Genomic DNA, 17,629 nt, shown 5'->3' on the forward strand with positions numbered 1-17,629 from the left:
GATCCTGAGGATCCATGTAGATCCATGCTTTTTAACCACGTTTTTGCACCATTGCAGCCCCAGGCAACAGTGGGTGCGTGATTTTGGGGGGGCAGGCTGTAGCCATGGACATGCTATGTGATCTGATGGTGAATTTGGGCTGACCCAATGCAAAGATCCTGAGGATCCATGTGGATCCATGCTTTTTAATCACATTTTAAGTGGGGAGGGAAGGAAAAACACAGAAGGGACAAGGAGCACGAGAGGGGTGTGCAGAGAAGCAGCTGGCTAAGAATGCAGGAGAGGGGTATAACGGGAGGGAGGAAAGGAAGGCAAAAGTTTTCCCTCACCTACCCACCCAAGCCAGCCAGCTCTCTCTCTCTCTCTCCCTCCTGCATGTTTTCACTCTGCTTTCCCCTCTGCTTGCCTGGAGGGGAGGGGCTTTCCCTGCTCTTTGTTCCGTTTGAGCAAACACAGCAAGGAAACAGAGATGGGTGGGCAGTAAGACCCTGAGGCAGAATGCAGGAAAGCAGCCGCTTCCTCTTTTCAGGTTTCCTTTCTCCGAGACGCGCGATTTGATTTTTGCCTGATTTTTTTTGCCCCTCGCGGCATTTGGCTCCAGGGACCACACATTCGCTCAATAACACGCACAGACATTTCCCCTTCCTTTTTAGGAGAAAAAATCTGCGTGTTATAGAAGGAAAAATAGGGTAACTTTTGTCATGCACAGACAATTATTATACAGACATGACCTCCTGCCATGCCTACTATAAATACAAATCAGGTAGAAAGAAATATCAGGAGTTTAAACAAAGGGAACTAGAATGTGACAAATAGATGTCTTAGGTATTTTACAGAGGAAAGGCCTCTATTTTGAAGGCCTGTCAGAGGACAGTCTTATATTTGGAGTTGTCCTCTGCTTGAATGGTGAAATGCATTGCATTTCTATTTCAATAACAATAATTATCATGTGCAAAATTTTTACTCTCTTTTTTTGTGAAGGAAATCCCCTCCCCAATTTTTCTCAGCAGTGCATGAACTGGTCACTCTAGACACTAGCATACCCCCCAATATTTCTCCAATGAAAATAGTGATCTCCTATTCCATAATGATGATGACGCCCCAATCGCTCTGGGCAGCTTCCAACATGTATAAAAACAATAATGAAACATTAAACATTAAAAAAAAAACAACACTTCCATATAGAGGGCTGCTTTCAAATGTCTTCTAAAGATTTTATAGTTATTTATCTCTTTGGCTCAGGGGCCACATAACTCCATGTGCTCCAATATTTCTCCAGTGAAAATAGGGACGTTCTAAGGAACAGCAGGACATTCTGGGATCAAATCAGAAACTGGGATGGGACTGGAAAATAGGGACATTTGGGGGGTCTGTGCCAGTCAACCTTTTGGTTTTTCAAAACAGACAGGGCCTCTCATGGGAAGAAAGGGGAAAGAAGTTCTGAATTACAAGTTTGTATCAGGCCCAAAGAATTCATGCTTTAGCCATGGCTCATGGTTATCAGCTGTGCAGTGTGGGCCAGAAAAACCGAAATGCATAAGGTTCTTGCATGACAAGCATTTGAATCAGAGCTCCGGGTATGTGTGGAAGAAGGGAAATGGAAAGAAAATTACACACTGCAATGAAGACAAGGATGGTAGGGAAGTAATGATAACTGAAGCCCCTCACCCTGAGATATTTAGAAAGTTCTCCAGATTCAGGTTCCAAAATCAGAATCCAACCCATTTAACCAGAAGCGAGCAACACCAATTAACAGCTGAAGTCTGCCAGTTTCCTTGTTTGGCTCTCTAAAGAAATCTAAAAGCCAAAGTAGTTTAAAATACTTCAATCTTGGTGAGACATGACATTACAGAGTCCAGGATTCCTTTCACAATGTAGCTTCATATACCTCTAGGTTTTTGTAATCTTGCCTTGCTTTCTTCTGAGGTGGAAATTCCTTGCTTCCATTTCATTGTTTTAGAAGTCAGGAGGACAAATAACAACTGTATGAGTTCCACAGTATTTTAAGAAAAATTCTGAACCACCACAGCTCTGGCATACTTCTAGGATTCACCCCCAGTATCCTAGCAACAAAGGATGTTATTAAACTCCACCCACAGGAAATATGGGTCCACTTAAGGAATGAGTCGATAAGAGGAAAGCAAACAGCTAAATATGCAAGTGTTGAAGCCTCACAAGATGAATAACACATTAAATTAACGCAGCTGGTTGAAGAATAAACACACTGCCCAAGAGAAAACACATTATGGCCCACGCTCTTGGCACAGTGATTGTAAACCTTAGCTGGATTTCTCTTTTATATTTTCCTCTAAATGTTGTGCCACTAAATGACTTCATCCAGCATGGAATTGAATTGTTTTGTTTAACTAAAATTCATAAATTCCCCATTTCCCAGAATTTAATAGGAAGAATGCATCCAGATACATTAACACTTTTTTTTTTTAGAATTAACTTTATGAGTTTTCAGCTTGTTTTCTTGAATGTGGAAAAATACCTCCCATTTTTGTCGCTGGTTCATCTTTGCCTTTACTCTGAAGTTTCACTTGCAGATGTTGTGATTTGATCAGATTGGCTGTTATGGCCTGCTTGATTTTGTCATCAGTGTTGCATACAGTGCATATGAAGTGATTTCTGCATCTTTGGGACTGGATCCAATGAGTTTAAGTTTCAGGGTGATAGATTTCCAGTAGGCAGTAGGAGAAACATCTTCGCAGTAAGAACAGTTTGACAATGGAACCGAAGGTAGGAGGAGGACAGACATCTGTTGGAGTTGCTCCAGCTCTGGATTTCCTTTATTGAGCTGGCCTGTACCATCTTTATGATGTCACAGGACACACGTAAATAGAATCACATGCTACAGCCAATAGCATTAAATAGCAGTAGATTAAGCTTTGGATTGTTTGTTCATCCAATAGAGGTTGAGGGTTTTTTAAAGAGGTTCACAAATTGTTGCAAGTCTGGGTAATTACCACAGGAGCTCTCCAATAGATAGCTTGTGGTATTTGTGCAACAATATACTGTATTGCAGTTTTGAGTGCAAGGAAGGTGTGATGTCCCCAGTATAGGACTATTTAAGAGGATTTGAGATGTCTGGACCTACTACAAAAAAATGAGTAACAACTTTGCATTCATTGTGCAAAGGCACCATAGTTTGCACATAGATATAATGGATCATGACAGTCAGTGACAGCAAAAAAGAGAGGAAAGGGCCTCATATCTGAAGCAGTAAACAACATCATATAAGAATTTCATATAACAAGTCCTTAATAAAAATCCTAGTCTATAGTCTCACATTTGATGGCACAAGCAAGGTAATCACTTAGTTTTGTTAACGTTTATATACCAAAGAAAATGGACAAAAGAGAGTATCATTATTAAAGATGTTAAATACTCCTTGAAATCAATGACTGGGATATCATGGAACATCTTACTTTAAGCAAGCAAGAACATTGCTTGTTAAAGATATTTAATATATCCAAGGTTGGCTCTGAAGGAAGTGGTCCTCACTCTGTCTGATCAGGCACCTAGGGGTACTTGTGGAGAGACAGGTATCAACAGTGATGAGGAGCACCTTTTGTCAACTTCATCAGTTACATAGGTTTTGCATCTTACTGGAGTAGGAGTTTACTAAGCTGATTCATTCTTTTATAACTTTTAGGATTGACTACTGTAGAGTAGAGCTGCCCTTGAAGGTGCCGTTGAAGCACAACACTGCTTTCTGCCACTTCTTAGACTTCCACATTTGCAATGTTTCCAAAGCACTTTCCCCAAATATAATTTTATTTTATTTATTGTTATTTATTTATTAAACATACTTGTTGCTTGTCACCTGAAGGTCTTCAAGCAACTTATAGCAAAAAGAATTACAATATATAATATAGGGGGAGCCATATAATACATTAATATTTAATATAACATAACATTTATGGGGGAAAAGAACATTCCAGCCTTATTAATAATAGCAAACAACATTCATAATACTCAAATAATAAACAAAGCAATACTCTGGCCCACTAATTGGCAAATAAACAAAACCCTCAACCCTGCCTCCCTAGTCCAAAAATCATTCACATCGAATCAACAATTTCCCCCCTTTAACCTCCTCACCCCACCCATAAGTCTGGTGTCAAGGCCAGCTGTTACAAATCAGTGGTGGGTGGGTCCAGTGTCCTCCAAGAATGGTCCAGCATCTTTTTTCTCCCTTCATGGGGGAGCAGTAGCAAAGCAAAGCAAAGCAGCAAGATGGTAACAAAGGTTTTACCTGCTCCTCAAGTTGCTGGTGTAATGCATTTTTGTATGTTATCTTCATGAATTTGTGCATCATTATACACCCTTTAGCCTAGCATATGCGCGCGCGCGCACACACACACACACACACACCACTATTCATCTGGAAAACAACATTATGAAATTTGAAGATCTGCAAATTTTGAAGAATGGCTGTATTTTGATTTGTGTATTGCTTCAGAAAGGGCAACTTGTGTAGGTTCACCTTTAAACTCAAACTTAATCAAATGTCTCCCCCATCCCTACTCACTGCGGAACATGAATGGGAGAGTGCTATTGCTATCACATTTTGCTTATGGGCTTTGTTCTTATATGCCATCCACCTCATATAGAATTGTTGGTTGGGGTAGCTGAGCAAAAACCTGGGTTGTGTAAAGTAAAGCTAGTTTTTCTCTATCTCGGCCTTCATCTTGGTGACTTGGCTGTCGCTTTCCCTTGCAAACATTATCTTCCTGTCTGAGAAGTTTTGTTCTGTTCCCTCTCATAATCCCACAACCAACTGAATTTGTACACTATCTGATCTAAGCTTTGCCAGTCTGTGTGACCTCCAAATACCACAGGAGCTACTGTGTGTTGTAGCTTGCAATTCACCGAACATGTTTTTATTGGGAGGGAAGTCCGGCTGTATATGCCAGTTAGCTGACTAACCCAAGAAATAAAGAGACATTCAGCTTGTGGAATGATTCAGACTAGTTTCTGCTAGGGTGAAAAGACTCTGAGTTGTTATATCTGAAAAGTTGCCACATAAACCTTTGTCCATGAAGAGGAAACTTATTTGTTACATGAAAATACATGTAACACTGGGGTGGTGTTGTTGTTGTTGTTGTTGTTGTTAGGAAAAACATATTCAGAAGAAGATTTTTTTTTTATAGTGGAAATGTAGCAGTTGGTAATACAGATTTTAAACCCTTCCTCTGGTGGCTGTTTTCCCATTCTGGATCACCGCCTTCCCCAGACTGCTTTTCTTCCCATGGGAATTCAGATTAATTATAAATGTGCATTTGATTTCTATCTGGAACAGGTGGAAAGCAGTTGGAAAAGTGTTTGTTAGAAAAACCTGCAACCTACATACTAGCCTGATAAAAGGAGGACAGTAATGGCTCCTCGTGATGTTCCTAACAACCAGGTGTAGGTTTATGCCTTATTATAATGTGTGAACAAGCCCTGAACAAGGACCAAGTCCTTATAATTGTAATGAGAATGATAGGCACCAGAGTCACAGTAGTGTGGCTGAGTAAAAAAAGTATGAGTTCTTCTTTGGCAATTACTTGTAGCTGAGTAAGATTCTTTTTCATGAACACAGTTTTAACAGTGAGTCTGTAAGTGACTGTGGAGGCCAATTCTGGATCCATACATCCTTCCACAGTGGGGACATAGGTTTCCGGGCGGGAGTTGATCACTGTGAGGGTTTGCCAAATGTGCCTTTTTCTTAGCTCGTTTCTCCTTTTCAGCCTGAGTTTGTGCTTCTTCAAAGTCCATGACACCTTTGGTAAAAGCTGTTCTCCAGTTGGAGCACTCACAGGCCAGTATTTCCCAGTTATCAGTACTTATTTTACTTTTTTGCCTTGAGAGCATCTTTAAACTTCTTTTGCTGTCCACCAGTATTTCACTTTCCATTCTTGAGTCAGGAATAGAGTAGTTGCTTTGGAAGACGATAATCAGGCATCCAAACAACATGACCCGAAAGTATGAGTAGTCCAGTCACCATGCAGGAATGTACTGAAGCTGGAATTGGAGTGGTCCATCCATTAGCAGTTGCAAGGTTACAAACAGTTACCAAAGTCATTTAGTCCAAACAGAAAAGAAAGCAAATGACCAACTCCTATTCAAAAAACAAAACAAAACCAGGGCATAGGAGAAGTGAGAATCCATACTGTGGCCATTTGGCTGCAAAGGCAACCAGATACCAAGCAGAATGTCCACTCCAAAAGAGCTATCAAATCCTGGAAAGCTATATAGAAGTTTCAGCTAATAAGAAGGCCAAGGCGAAAACTAGATCTGAAGTAGCACATGGACACAGGATGCCCAGTAATGTTTGTATGCATCCAAAGATATAGATAGATGATAGATAGATATAGATAGATGATAGATAGATAGATAGATAGATAGAGAGTCACAAGTCTTTGAAAGATAATATAGAAAATGAGCCCACAGACTTAAATTTGTGCATTTTAACATAGTGGGTTCTGTGAAACTAAACTTCCTTCTTTTGTCCTGTCACCATTCCATAAATTGGAGTCAGAGCCCAGATTCACTTATTTTCTTTCCTAATATTAACTTTTAGGCAAACCCTCTTATTGCCACCCTTAGCTCCTTCAGGAACAAAAGTGAGATATAAATTGATTAAATAAATAAATAAATAAATAAATATTCAAAGGAATGTCTATGGGACATTTAAAAGGGGACTGGTTTGATTGCTTAACCACTTGGCTACTGGTGGGTTTTGGTTATTTTAATCATTTAATTGCGACCTTGTGGCTACTTTCATCTCCTGTGGAAAATCAGCACTAATCCTGCTGGTAGAGAGACATCTGATTGGAAACACTTGTAAAGGCTAATAAACTGGTTTAATTGGCCTTGTGTCTTTGTTAAAGGAATTTTTTTGCTATTAAACACATTTTTAAAAAAAAGAAAGAAGCAATAAATTTAGTTTGGAACGGTCAAAAAACATTGGAAACAAGAATTGTTCTAGAATCTTCTGGAATGACAAAATGTCAAAAACTTGGTGGGTTATACCTACATTTCCCCCTATTGTACTCTTCAACTAATGTGTTGTATCAGGGGTCATTGTTACCTGGTGCGTTTCTCTGCAGGTGAATATGACTGTGTAGGTCAGGCCCAGGAACAGAACGAGCAGTCCCAACCCTGCTTACACACATACACAACACATTTACTGAATATCTGCGCAGGGCTTCAGATAATGCCTGATTCTTGAATATGTAAACAGGCCCAAAGTTTCCCTTTCATTCATCTGTGTTAGAAGACAGGAGCTCAGGTAACACTTCCATCCTGTCCTACTGAATATGCTTTTTCACCTGGAAGAAGTTGCTTCCCAACTCCCGGGCAGGTGAGAAATTGTATTGGTTTGCATGAAACCCAATATGAATTCTTGCCCGTTCCTTGGGGCCTGCAAGTGACTTGCTGATGATGATATGCAAATCTCTCTGTGTCCAAAATTGCTCTGGCAGCAGTACAAAGTGAACATGTAGCCAAATGACAAACATTTTCAGTGAATTGGCATCAGATGCGCAGTTCTGGAAAGGTTCCAGTACCCAAACTTCAGTCAGTGGGACCTACCCCCAGCCCCATTGACTAATGACAGCCAAGAAATAGCACCAATGGTAGCAACAACAGTAGGAATCATCAGCAGGATAAAAGAGACTAAGTGGAGAAACACAAGAGGAAGGAAGGATAAGATGAAACCAAATGGAAACACAAGTCTGCGTTACAATAGCCTGCGTCACAAATGTTCCAGCCAATCTGCTCCTTCCTACCCCCACCATGAAACTGTAGTTTCCATTCCTTTACCATCATGATTATGATGGCTGGGAACAAAAGGAATTCTTGATTGAGGTCCAGAAATCAAAACGTTGTGACAAGAGCAGATCACAGGCAGCACATTAATCCTCTTCTTGCTCAATTTCATTTGCTGCCAGTTAGCTTCTGGGGATTATTCAAGATGCTGGTTATTATATACCAGCAAAATGCCTATCGTTATGGTGAGTGTGTGTGTGTGGAAGGAAGGAAGGAAGGAAGGACATGCATATTTCAGGGACGTCATGGGTGGAGAGCACTGGGTCTCTGCTTGCCTTGACTTCAAATTATATAGAGTAGGGGTCTGACACCATCTGCATAGCCCTTGCATCTGCTAAGCCAAATCCTGGTTCTATTTCTTGGGTGCTCTAAGCCAACCCCAAAAAGTCAGAGGGAATCTGATAGTCAAGGCCTGAAATGGGCCAGGCTAGAGTATACACATGTAAAGGGACCCCTGACCATTATGTCCAGTCGTGGCCGACTCTGGGGTTGTGGCGCTCATCTCGCTTTATTGGCCAAGGGAGCCAGAGTACAGCTTCCGGGTCATGTGGCCAGCATGACTAAACCGCTTCTGGCGAACCAGAGCAGCGCACGGAAACGCTGTTTACCTTCCCGCTGGAGCGGTACCTATTTATCTACTTGCACTTTGACGTACTTTCAAACTGATAGGTTGGCAGGAGCAGGGACCAAGCAACGGGAGCTCACCCCGTCACAGGGATTCGAACCACCAACCTTCTGATTGGCAAGTCCTACGCTATGTGGTTTAACCCACAGCGTACATACATGCTAAAGCATACCCAGGGATGACCTGTCCTTTTTTGCCACCTGAGGCAAAATGGGAAGGTGCTGTCCCCATCCCCCCAACCATGCCTGTTGAACCAGTGCCTCACTTGTTGGGGTCACATGGCTGCAGCAGTGGCTTCCAGTAGGATATCATAAGATCTTGCTGAACTCTTTTGAGAGCTCTGTAAAATCTCACAGTATAGAAGTCTTGTTCAAAAAATAGACTAAACCCATGTAGCTTGTGGGTTGGGCCTACTGTTGTTATCCTGCCTCCCCACATCCCAGCACCCAAACATAAAAAGAAATCTGCCAGATTTTACCAAGTGTTCCCTCTTGTCCTGCTGTGGTAAACTTCAGTGACATAACTGTCAACTTTTCCCTTTTCTTGCAAGGAATCCTATTCAGACTAAGGGAATTTCCATTTTAAAAAGTGAAACGTTGACAGCTATGTTCAGTGATCCTTGGATGAAGTGAGGTATAGAAATACAACAAATAATAATATTTATAATGCTCTTAAGTACAAATTATGTAGGAATGTTAGTCCTATCAATGCTGCCAAATTGCTTCCCAGTTTTATATCACCTGCAAGCAAGCAAGCAAGCAAGCAAGCAAGCAAGCAAGCAAGCAAGCAAGCAAGCAAGCAAATAATATCGTTTTTGTTTTTTTAAGCCACCAGTTCTTCATCCAATCAAAAAGATACGGGAATATTTCTCTTTCAAAGTGTCTGTCATGCCAGACATGCAGAGGAATGAAGTCTACATGGTTCTCAAGGCTGTTTGTTGTTGTTGTTTTTTAAGTGATGCATCTGGCTTAAAATGTTTTACTTCTGAATTAACCAGAAAGTCCCTAGCATTCAACAGGACTGAGTCATAATTTTTTCCCTTGGCACAGAATTGTGGTTTTCTTGTTCCTGTTTTATCCCATCCAACTTTTTTTTCAGTCCTGCACTTGGTATTAGGGATGGGGGAGAAATTTGATTAAATTCACAGTTGACAACAAACTTATTTGATTTGCACTTTCTGAAGCAATACACAAATCGAAACACATCCATCCTTTGAGACTCATACTGCTCTGAATTTTGCAGTTCTCCAGCCAAATGATGTGTACAAAAATGCATATGCTTGGGTTGTTGCTGGCGTCTGTCTTGAGAGACAATGGAGTGTGCCTTCAGGTGTGAAGTCAAGTCTCTGTGTTAGCAGCACCAAAGTGACCTCCCTAGGGAGCAAGACTGTGCAGTGTGTATGAAGGTCCTGGGCTGCCCAGACGACAAGACCCCCATCTCAGCCTCGCTGATGTGGTCCAAAGAAAAGCAGAGCAATACGTTTGGCACCAGCTTGGCTGCAGGAGTTGCCGGAAGGAGGCATACAAGGCACAAGTAGATAGTCATGAAAACAACACATGAAAATGCATTATATCAGGAAACTTAATTTTCTGTGTAGTAGGCATAATTGTTTACAAACATGTATTATCCACCCCAAAATGCTAAACTTTTTGAGAGGGGTGGTTTTGATTTAGAAATGTAGAGAACCAAACTTAAGACTGGAAAAGTGAGAAACTGTGAGAAGCCAAAATCGACCCATTGACCCATCTCTGCTTGATATACAGTCGTACCTTGGATCTCAAATGCCTTGGCTCCCGAACAAATCAGCTCCCAAATGATCGAAACCCAGAAGTGAGTGTTCCAGTTTTCAAACACCTTTCCAAAGCTGAACGTCCAACGGGGCTTCTGCAGCTTCTGATTGGCTGCAGGAGCTTCCTGCAGCCAATCAGAAGCCATGCTTTGGTTTTCAAACATTTTGAAAGTTGAATGGACTTCCGGAAAGGATTCCATTTGACTTCTAAGGTATGACTGTATAACTTATTTGGTTCAAAAGAAGTCTTCACACACTGAAATACTAAGGTGACAGTTATTCAATTGTTTGTTCCTTCCTTCCTTCCTTCCTTCCTTCCTTCCTTCCTTCCTTCCTTCTTTCTTTCTTTCTTTCTTTCTTTCTTTCTTTCTTTCTTTCTTTCTTTCTTTCTCCCTTCTCAAATTATAAGCAGGTTCAGGGTTTTGAGCACAGACATTCTTGTACGATTCCCTAGAGGCTTCCTGTACAATGTACTCTGTCCCCTCCATCCTCCCCTGAGGCTGACTACAGCCAAGTGCAGAGAGGGAGAGAAATGCATACCCCGAAGTCTCTGCTCAGTCTTCCGTGAGGAGGCAGCAAACTGCTCTGGGCACAGAAAATCTGCCAGCTGGCTCTAGAGGAGCAGTGGCATCAGCCATGTAGCCTGTGTCCTCATATCTGATCTGAAGGGATTAGGAAAGAGGGAGAGAAGAGGGGGGGGGGAATTGCTGTAGGGAGCAAGCTGGTGAAGGGTAGCAGAGAGGAGGGCAGAGGAGATGTATATATACATTTGTTTTTTTAAGAATACTTCTCACCAGTTTCTCACCTGCAATGACATGTATAGGGCCTTGCAGCAGATGAAACACAATTGCCCCCCCCCCAAACACTACAGAGAACTGCCAGTGGCATTAGTAGCAAGATTAAAGGGATTTAGATTAGATTCATGCCTCAGTCAGAACTGAAATCTCAGGCTCCACTTTTGTATATAATATGCAGTGAGGCAGAAGCATGGCTGCACGGCTGCAACATTTGGTACCCCAACCCCATGTGCAAGAGAGGTCAGTGGAAGGAATTTAGGGGTGCAGGGGGGTGTTTGGTGACTGGAAAATTGAACTCAGTGGGGCCCATTCAGTTCAATTTTCATTCATCTCACATCCAATACAGAGGGGGATGACTGGGAGTCCTCTTCCATACTTAAAAAATCACATTTGAAAACAAAAGAAAGACATTTGAAAATGTGAGGGAAAAGGAAAATAAAGTGAACTAAACCACAGAGCCTAGGGCTTGCCGATCAGAAGGTTGGCGGTTCGAATCCCTGCGATGGGGTGAGCTCCTGTTGCTCAGTCCCTGCTCCTGCCAAGCTAGCAGTTCGAAAGCACGTTAAAGTGCAAGTAGATAAATAGGTACTGCTCTGGCGGGAAGGTAAACGGCATTTCCATGTGCTGCTCTGGTTCGCCATGCTGGCCACATGACCCGGAAGTTGTATGCTGGCTCCCTCGGCCAGTAAAGTGAGATGAGCGCCACAACCCCAGAGTCGGCCATGACTGGACCTAACGGTCAGGGGTCCCTTTACCTTTACCTTTTAGGCTTTCTGCAATGAAAACAAATGGCACTTTAAGCAATTTCTCTCCCTTTGCAACACCCACTAAATAATTATTTTAGGCTGTCAGTGCCTGTGTGTCCTGCTAAAACCCAAGTAGGCTTGGTCTCAAAGAGGTGGCCAGGTGAGAGCTAGTGACACACTTCTGCATTAAAGCATTAGGTGCAGATTCACATTTTTGCAGATTTTTCAGACCCTCGAGGTTTCATTTCTTCTCAGAAGGAAGAATAGGTGCACATTTCTTTCAGCATGTCACCTGTAGGCCTGTAGCTAGGCCTTCTCCAGTAGGACCAGATCAGGCTGCTTCAAGAAATTGCCACTGCCATCCATCTTGGAACTGCCGAAAGAGGCTGTGGCCAATGGGGCCGAGCTTTGGGCTTGGGAAAGGGGCAGGAGTCATTGTTGTCCCTCTGCCCCTTCCAAATTTTGGACGTCCAAGTGGAGACGGTTCCAATGAGCAGCCCTTTGGGATGCAATGAATGCGTGTTCTTCCACCAAAAAGACCTCTTAGCTAGTGCATTTTAGCACTTTATCGTTTTCTGAATGTGTGTGTTGTTGTTGCTTTCTTTGACAGGTCCATGGGAAGTGCATGTGCAGACATAACACTGCAGGACAGCATTGTGAGAGGTGCGCGCCATTGTACAATGACCAGCCATGGGAGCCAGGCAATGGAAAAACGGGGACACCAAATGAATGCAGAAGTATGTGGGTATGGCGAAGAGAGGGTAGAGATGAAGGGTTGCAATGTAATCCATCTTTCCACCCAGCAGCAAAGCCCGATAACAGCCAATTCATGGAGTCGGGATTTACGATGCTCTAGCGACAGATGGGGAATGGGATTGCCAAGCAACTGCCTGAAACTCCTTTCAGTCTCTCTCTATATGTGTGTGTGCATGTGTGAGCAAATGTGGTTGGCCTATGTGATATATTGTAAAATAGGGTACAAAGAGCAAAGCTCTGGTTTTCAAAGAGATTTTGCCCAACATTGCTTACTAGAGTTTTGGCCTACGATGAGAGTAGGGGAAAATATATAGATTTTTTTAAAGTTCATCTGTTTCTCAGCAGGTACCATTGTAGATTTATTTATCTATTATTTATTGGATTTATATACCGCCCTATACCCGCAGGTCTCAGGCCGGTTCACATAATTTAGAGGCTTTCTAGTTTTATTTCATTTCGTCAAAGAGTAGTACTTCATTTCAAGGTGCTTTGAAAAATGGTAAAGGTCCTACCATCATTCCTCAGAAAATAATATATTCAGAATGGGTATGTTAGTTGAAATAGTGATTGAAAAGAAGACATTGGATAAAGCAAAACTCCAGTTACAGCGAGGTTTTTAAAATCAGAGTTAAAGTGGCTCAACTCTAGAGGTTTAAGGTTTCCATAATCAAAATTCTAACCTCCAGGGATCCTTTCGCCTTAAAACTATGGAGCAGTTAGTGGCCTAGATGGAGATGTGTCTATCATTGCCCAATTTTACTTTTATTGGTCTAATGTACAAGTCACTGTTCCAAAAAAAAAAGATTCTGGTTTAAACTAGTTGAGGTGGAGTTGGGTGGGGTATTTGAGGGATGAGGACTGAACATCACAGATACTTCAGGCTAGATACAGCCCCAGAGGCAATATTTACATCCCTTTTATCAGAACAGGGTGGGATGGGTGAAGCTCTTCTCATGTTTTACATCTTATATACTAACAAAAGGCAGCAAGCTTTATGTGGAATCAGTTTTGCAAATATGATTACAATAAGTGCTTGGTTATCAGCACAAAAGAGTTATCACTTAAATTACTCAGTCTCTGCCCTACCCCTGCAAATCCTGCCTTTTCTTAACTCATACTGATTGAGGGCAATGTAAAAGGAATAATTTATTTGTTTATTTCATAAAACTTGTATAGTGCTTGGTTGTAAAATAACAGCAACAATAACCCTCAAAGCGGCTGACCAGAAAACACCACTCACGTCATTGGATTTTCTTTACACATCTTCCCAGCGTTTCCTTGCTCTTAACTAAAATGTTAGGACTAAATAAATCCATGAGAGGAAAAACCCCACATTTAAGTTCTATTCACTTGTACTACAGTGTGAGTAAGAATCATGTTGCTCCTTCTTCTTTTCCTTCTCCCCCTCACCCCTGGGCTCTGGACAGAGTGTCGCTGTCACAGTCATGCTGAGAGCTGCCATTTTGACCTGAGCGTCTGGTTGGCATCAGGAAAGCAGAGTGGAGGTGTCTGTGACAACTGCAAGCACAACACAGAGGGCTACCGGTGTCAAAGGTGCAAGCCTGGTTTTTACAGAGACAAAGCAAAACCCATGTCTTCGCCGGAGATTTGCAAACGTAAGTGGGGATGGGTGGGTTTGTCAATTTGGATTTCACTTTTCCTTTCCATCATGAATTTATTTCTTCACATTTCTGCAGCAGGCTGCAGTGCTGTTGCTTTTAAAGTCATGAAAGTTCATTGGCATTATAATGTGAATTTCTCTGATGAAGATGATGATGATGATGACAATAATAATAATTTATTCCCTGCCCATGTGACTGGGTTGCCCCAGCCACTATGGGTGGCTTACAACATAGTATCAAAACACAACTAGCCATCAAATATTTAAAACTTCCCAATACAAGGCTGCCTTCAAATGGTTGTGCAGTTCTTTATCTCCTTGACATCTGATGGGAGGGTGTTCCACAGGGTGGGCGCCACTACCAAGAAGGCCCTCTGCCTGGTTCCCTGTGCCTTCACTTCTCACAATGATGGAACCGCCAGAAGGCCCTCGGAGCTGAACCTCAGTGTCCAGTCTGAACAATGGGGTGGAGATGCTCCTTCAGGTATACAGGGCCCAAAGTACACATTTCTGTATGCACTTTGTGTGACGAATACACACCTTTATGCAAACAATTTCCCCTAAGGTAATGTATTTTTGTATGTTATTTCCCAAACACATGCATTTTATGTACCCTTTTCCCAAACATCTGCATTTTAAAACACATTATTTTGTTGGAAAACTGAATTGCAAAATTCAGAGAAGAGCAAATTTGGAATAACTGCATTTCTGCTTGCATTTTCATTTGAGAAATGTGAATTAGATATTTAAAAGAAAACTGGACTGAATTTCTTCCCCATTGTTAAATGTAAGTCATCAGCACACTTGTTTTAGTCATATTTATATATAATAAAGTAACTGATTTGTTAAGTTGTGGGTTGACATAGCAGACGACACAGCGAACATGATTGATTCAAAACTACCAGTTAATTTGACAGGGGGCGGGGCAAGTTTCAACAAACTGGTAGAGCCTATCTCAAAGCACCATCGCTGTATGCCTGTCCACCTCCAGGGTCAAGCTCTGGTATAAAAAATGGTTCTGCCCATTTGTAGGAGAAACCAGCAGTACATGATGGCATCAGGGATGCCATCGTGACATGTGAAATGTTCCCCCAGTCACTGGAACAGCTTTGCACGCTAATACATTTCCTTTCAAAAAATATAAGTGGAAGCAAATGAACTGATGAATGCTTTGGGATTCATGCAGCACCTGAAAAAAGAAGAAAATTCTGAATTTCATTGCAGGGCAAGACAGGCTGCTGGGCCACTGTTTGATTTGCTAGGAAGCACATCTCTCATTTGAAGTACAATGTCTACTCTTTTCCTATTCTTATATCTGTCTCCACCCTACTGCCTTGCTTCTGGTCTTCTGCTGTTACTTTGGTAGACCCGATCCAGGTTTCCTTTGAACTCTTATGTTTCTTGCGCTGTAATTTCCACAGGCCCCTGGTATTGCTTGAATGGCCCTGTTCACAACACTTCCTCTGTTTCTGCTCTTTTGTGTTTGCCTCTTCTGAAATGCTAGTGCTGGCTCAGCCTCCGCCCCCCTCCCTGCCCCGTTCACCAACTTTTAACCTTTTGTGAAAGCACAAGGAACGAGGAGCTGGCGAGCTAACCTATTGGTGTACCTGACCATAGGCGCCGACTCCATGGGGCCTGAGGGGGCCCGAGCCCCCTCAAAAATTCGTTTGGGGGGGCTCTGCCCCCCCCAATAATTTAAGAAAATTATTACCGTAAATTTTGCTCTATAACACACAGATTTTTTTCTCCTAAAAAGTAAGGGGAAATGTCTGTGCGTGTTACTGAGCGAATGTGTGGTCCCTGGAGCTGACTCGCCAGAGCGCAGGGGCAAAAATAGGCAAAAATCGGGCAAAAATAAGATCGGGCGGGCAGGCGGAGGGAAGGCGGAAGCTGCTGCTTTCCTGCATTCTGCCTCAGGGTCTTACTGCCCACCCGCTTCTGTTGCTGCGTTTGCTCAAACTCAACAAAGAGCAGGGAATCCCCTGCCCTCCTGGCAAGCAGAGGGTTAAGGAAAGGATCGAGTCCTTCCTTCTAATTCTTTCCTAGTCACACTGCGTGCAGGCTCCAGCCCACCACCTCCTCCTCTCCGTGCTCTAGGGACTCGCAGGCAGCCGAAAAACATGCAGGTTTGAGAGAGAGAGAGAGGGCTGGCTTGGGGGGGGGGACTTTTGCCTTCCTTTCCTCCCCCCCACCCCTTAAACTCCTCCCCTGCATTCTTAGCCAGCTGCTTCTCCGCACACCCCTCTTGTGCTTCTTGTCCCTTCTGTGTTTTTCCTTCCCTCCCCATTTAAAACGTGGTGACAAAGCACGGATCCACATGGATCCTCAGGATTTTTGCATTGGGTCACCCCAAATTCACCATCAGATCACATTACATGTCCATGGCTACAGTCTGTACCAAAAAAATCATGCACCCACTGTTGCCTGGGGCTGCAGTGCTGCAAAAACGTGGTTACAAAGCATGGATCCTCAGGATTTTTGCATTGGGTCACCCCAAATTCACCATCAGATAACATAGCATGTCCATGGCTACAGCCTGCACCAAAAAAATCACGCACCCACTGTTGCCTAGGGTCACAGTGGTGCAAAAACGTGGTTACAAAGCATGGATCCACATGGATCCTCAGGATTTTTGCATTGGGCTACTCCAAACTCACTGTCAGATATTAAAAATCTTTATAAAATAGAGAATTAAATACATACAGAATGTTAAATTTTCAGTTTCGAAATATTAGTACTAGTTTAGTACTGTATTTCTATATTACTATAGTACTGTATTAGTTATTTTCAAATACTTAAATATTTTTAGGGTGTAAGACCCAATTAAAGCCCGTTATTTACATACAGTATTACAGTATTTACATACAGTATTAGGCATACTGTATTAACTTTATTAACTGTATTAAAGCATTAACTTTGAGATATTATTTTTATTTAATGAACCCTCAGCCTTATTCAAAGTAAGCTTAAATTAGCTATTTCACTTATTAATCAAAGTGCTATTACTGTGCGACAGCAATATTTTATGTTTTATTCTTTTAATGATAGTTTAGGATTTATTTAAATATCATTTCAGTCTTTTCAGAGCTATATATTCACTGCTCTGTAATAGTCTATAAGCATAATTGTTACTGTAAATTAAATTAGCTTTTTACGAAAATACCGTGCGTGTTTATGTTTTGTTTCTTTTTTCAAAGCCAAAAAGTGTTTCAGGCTTGTCGAATTTCCCGGAGTGTGGAGTTATAGAGAGTCGAGTTTTCGGGGTTCTAATGTTGATCATATGACTCTAAAATACTTTAAAAAAACTTTAAAACTCACTAATTTTCATCTAAAATTTAGAAAACTTCCCGGGGCAGGACCCCGGTATGGGCCCCCCCAATATTTTTTATAAGTCGGCGCCCCTGTACCTGACCATATTGCATGACATCCAATGACTTCTCCTGTAGTCTTAGGGAAAGTAAGCTTTGTAAAGCC

General features: G+C 42.1%; 1 protein-coding gene across 1 annotated transcript in view; it reads left to right on the plus strand.

The window, feature by feature from the left end:
- Window positions 1-17,629, plus strand: part of LOC307209452 (netrin-4-like) — a 57,428-nt gene that overhangs the window by 22,505 nt on the left and 17,294 nt on the right. The window contains exons 4-5 of the mRNA XM_079964526.1: window positions 12,389-12,515; window positions 13,962-14,150. Coding sequence (XP_079820652.1) covers window positions 12,389-12,515; window positions 13,962-14,150 — 316 coding nt within the window. The remainder of the gene's footprint in view (window positions 1-12,388; window positions 12,516-13,961; window positions 14,151-17,629) is intronic.

The sequence above is a fragment of the Podarcis cretensis genome (genome assembly GCF_951804945.1).
Source record: "Podarcis cretensis genome assembly, chromosome: 2".
Classification (NCBI taxonomy): domain Eukaryota; kingdom Metazoa; phylum Chordata; class Lepidosauria; order Squamata; family Lacertidae; genus Podarcis; species Podarcis cretensis.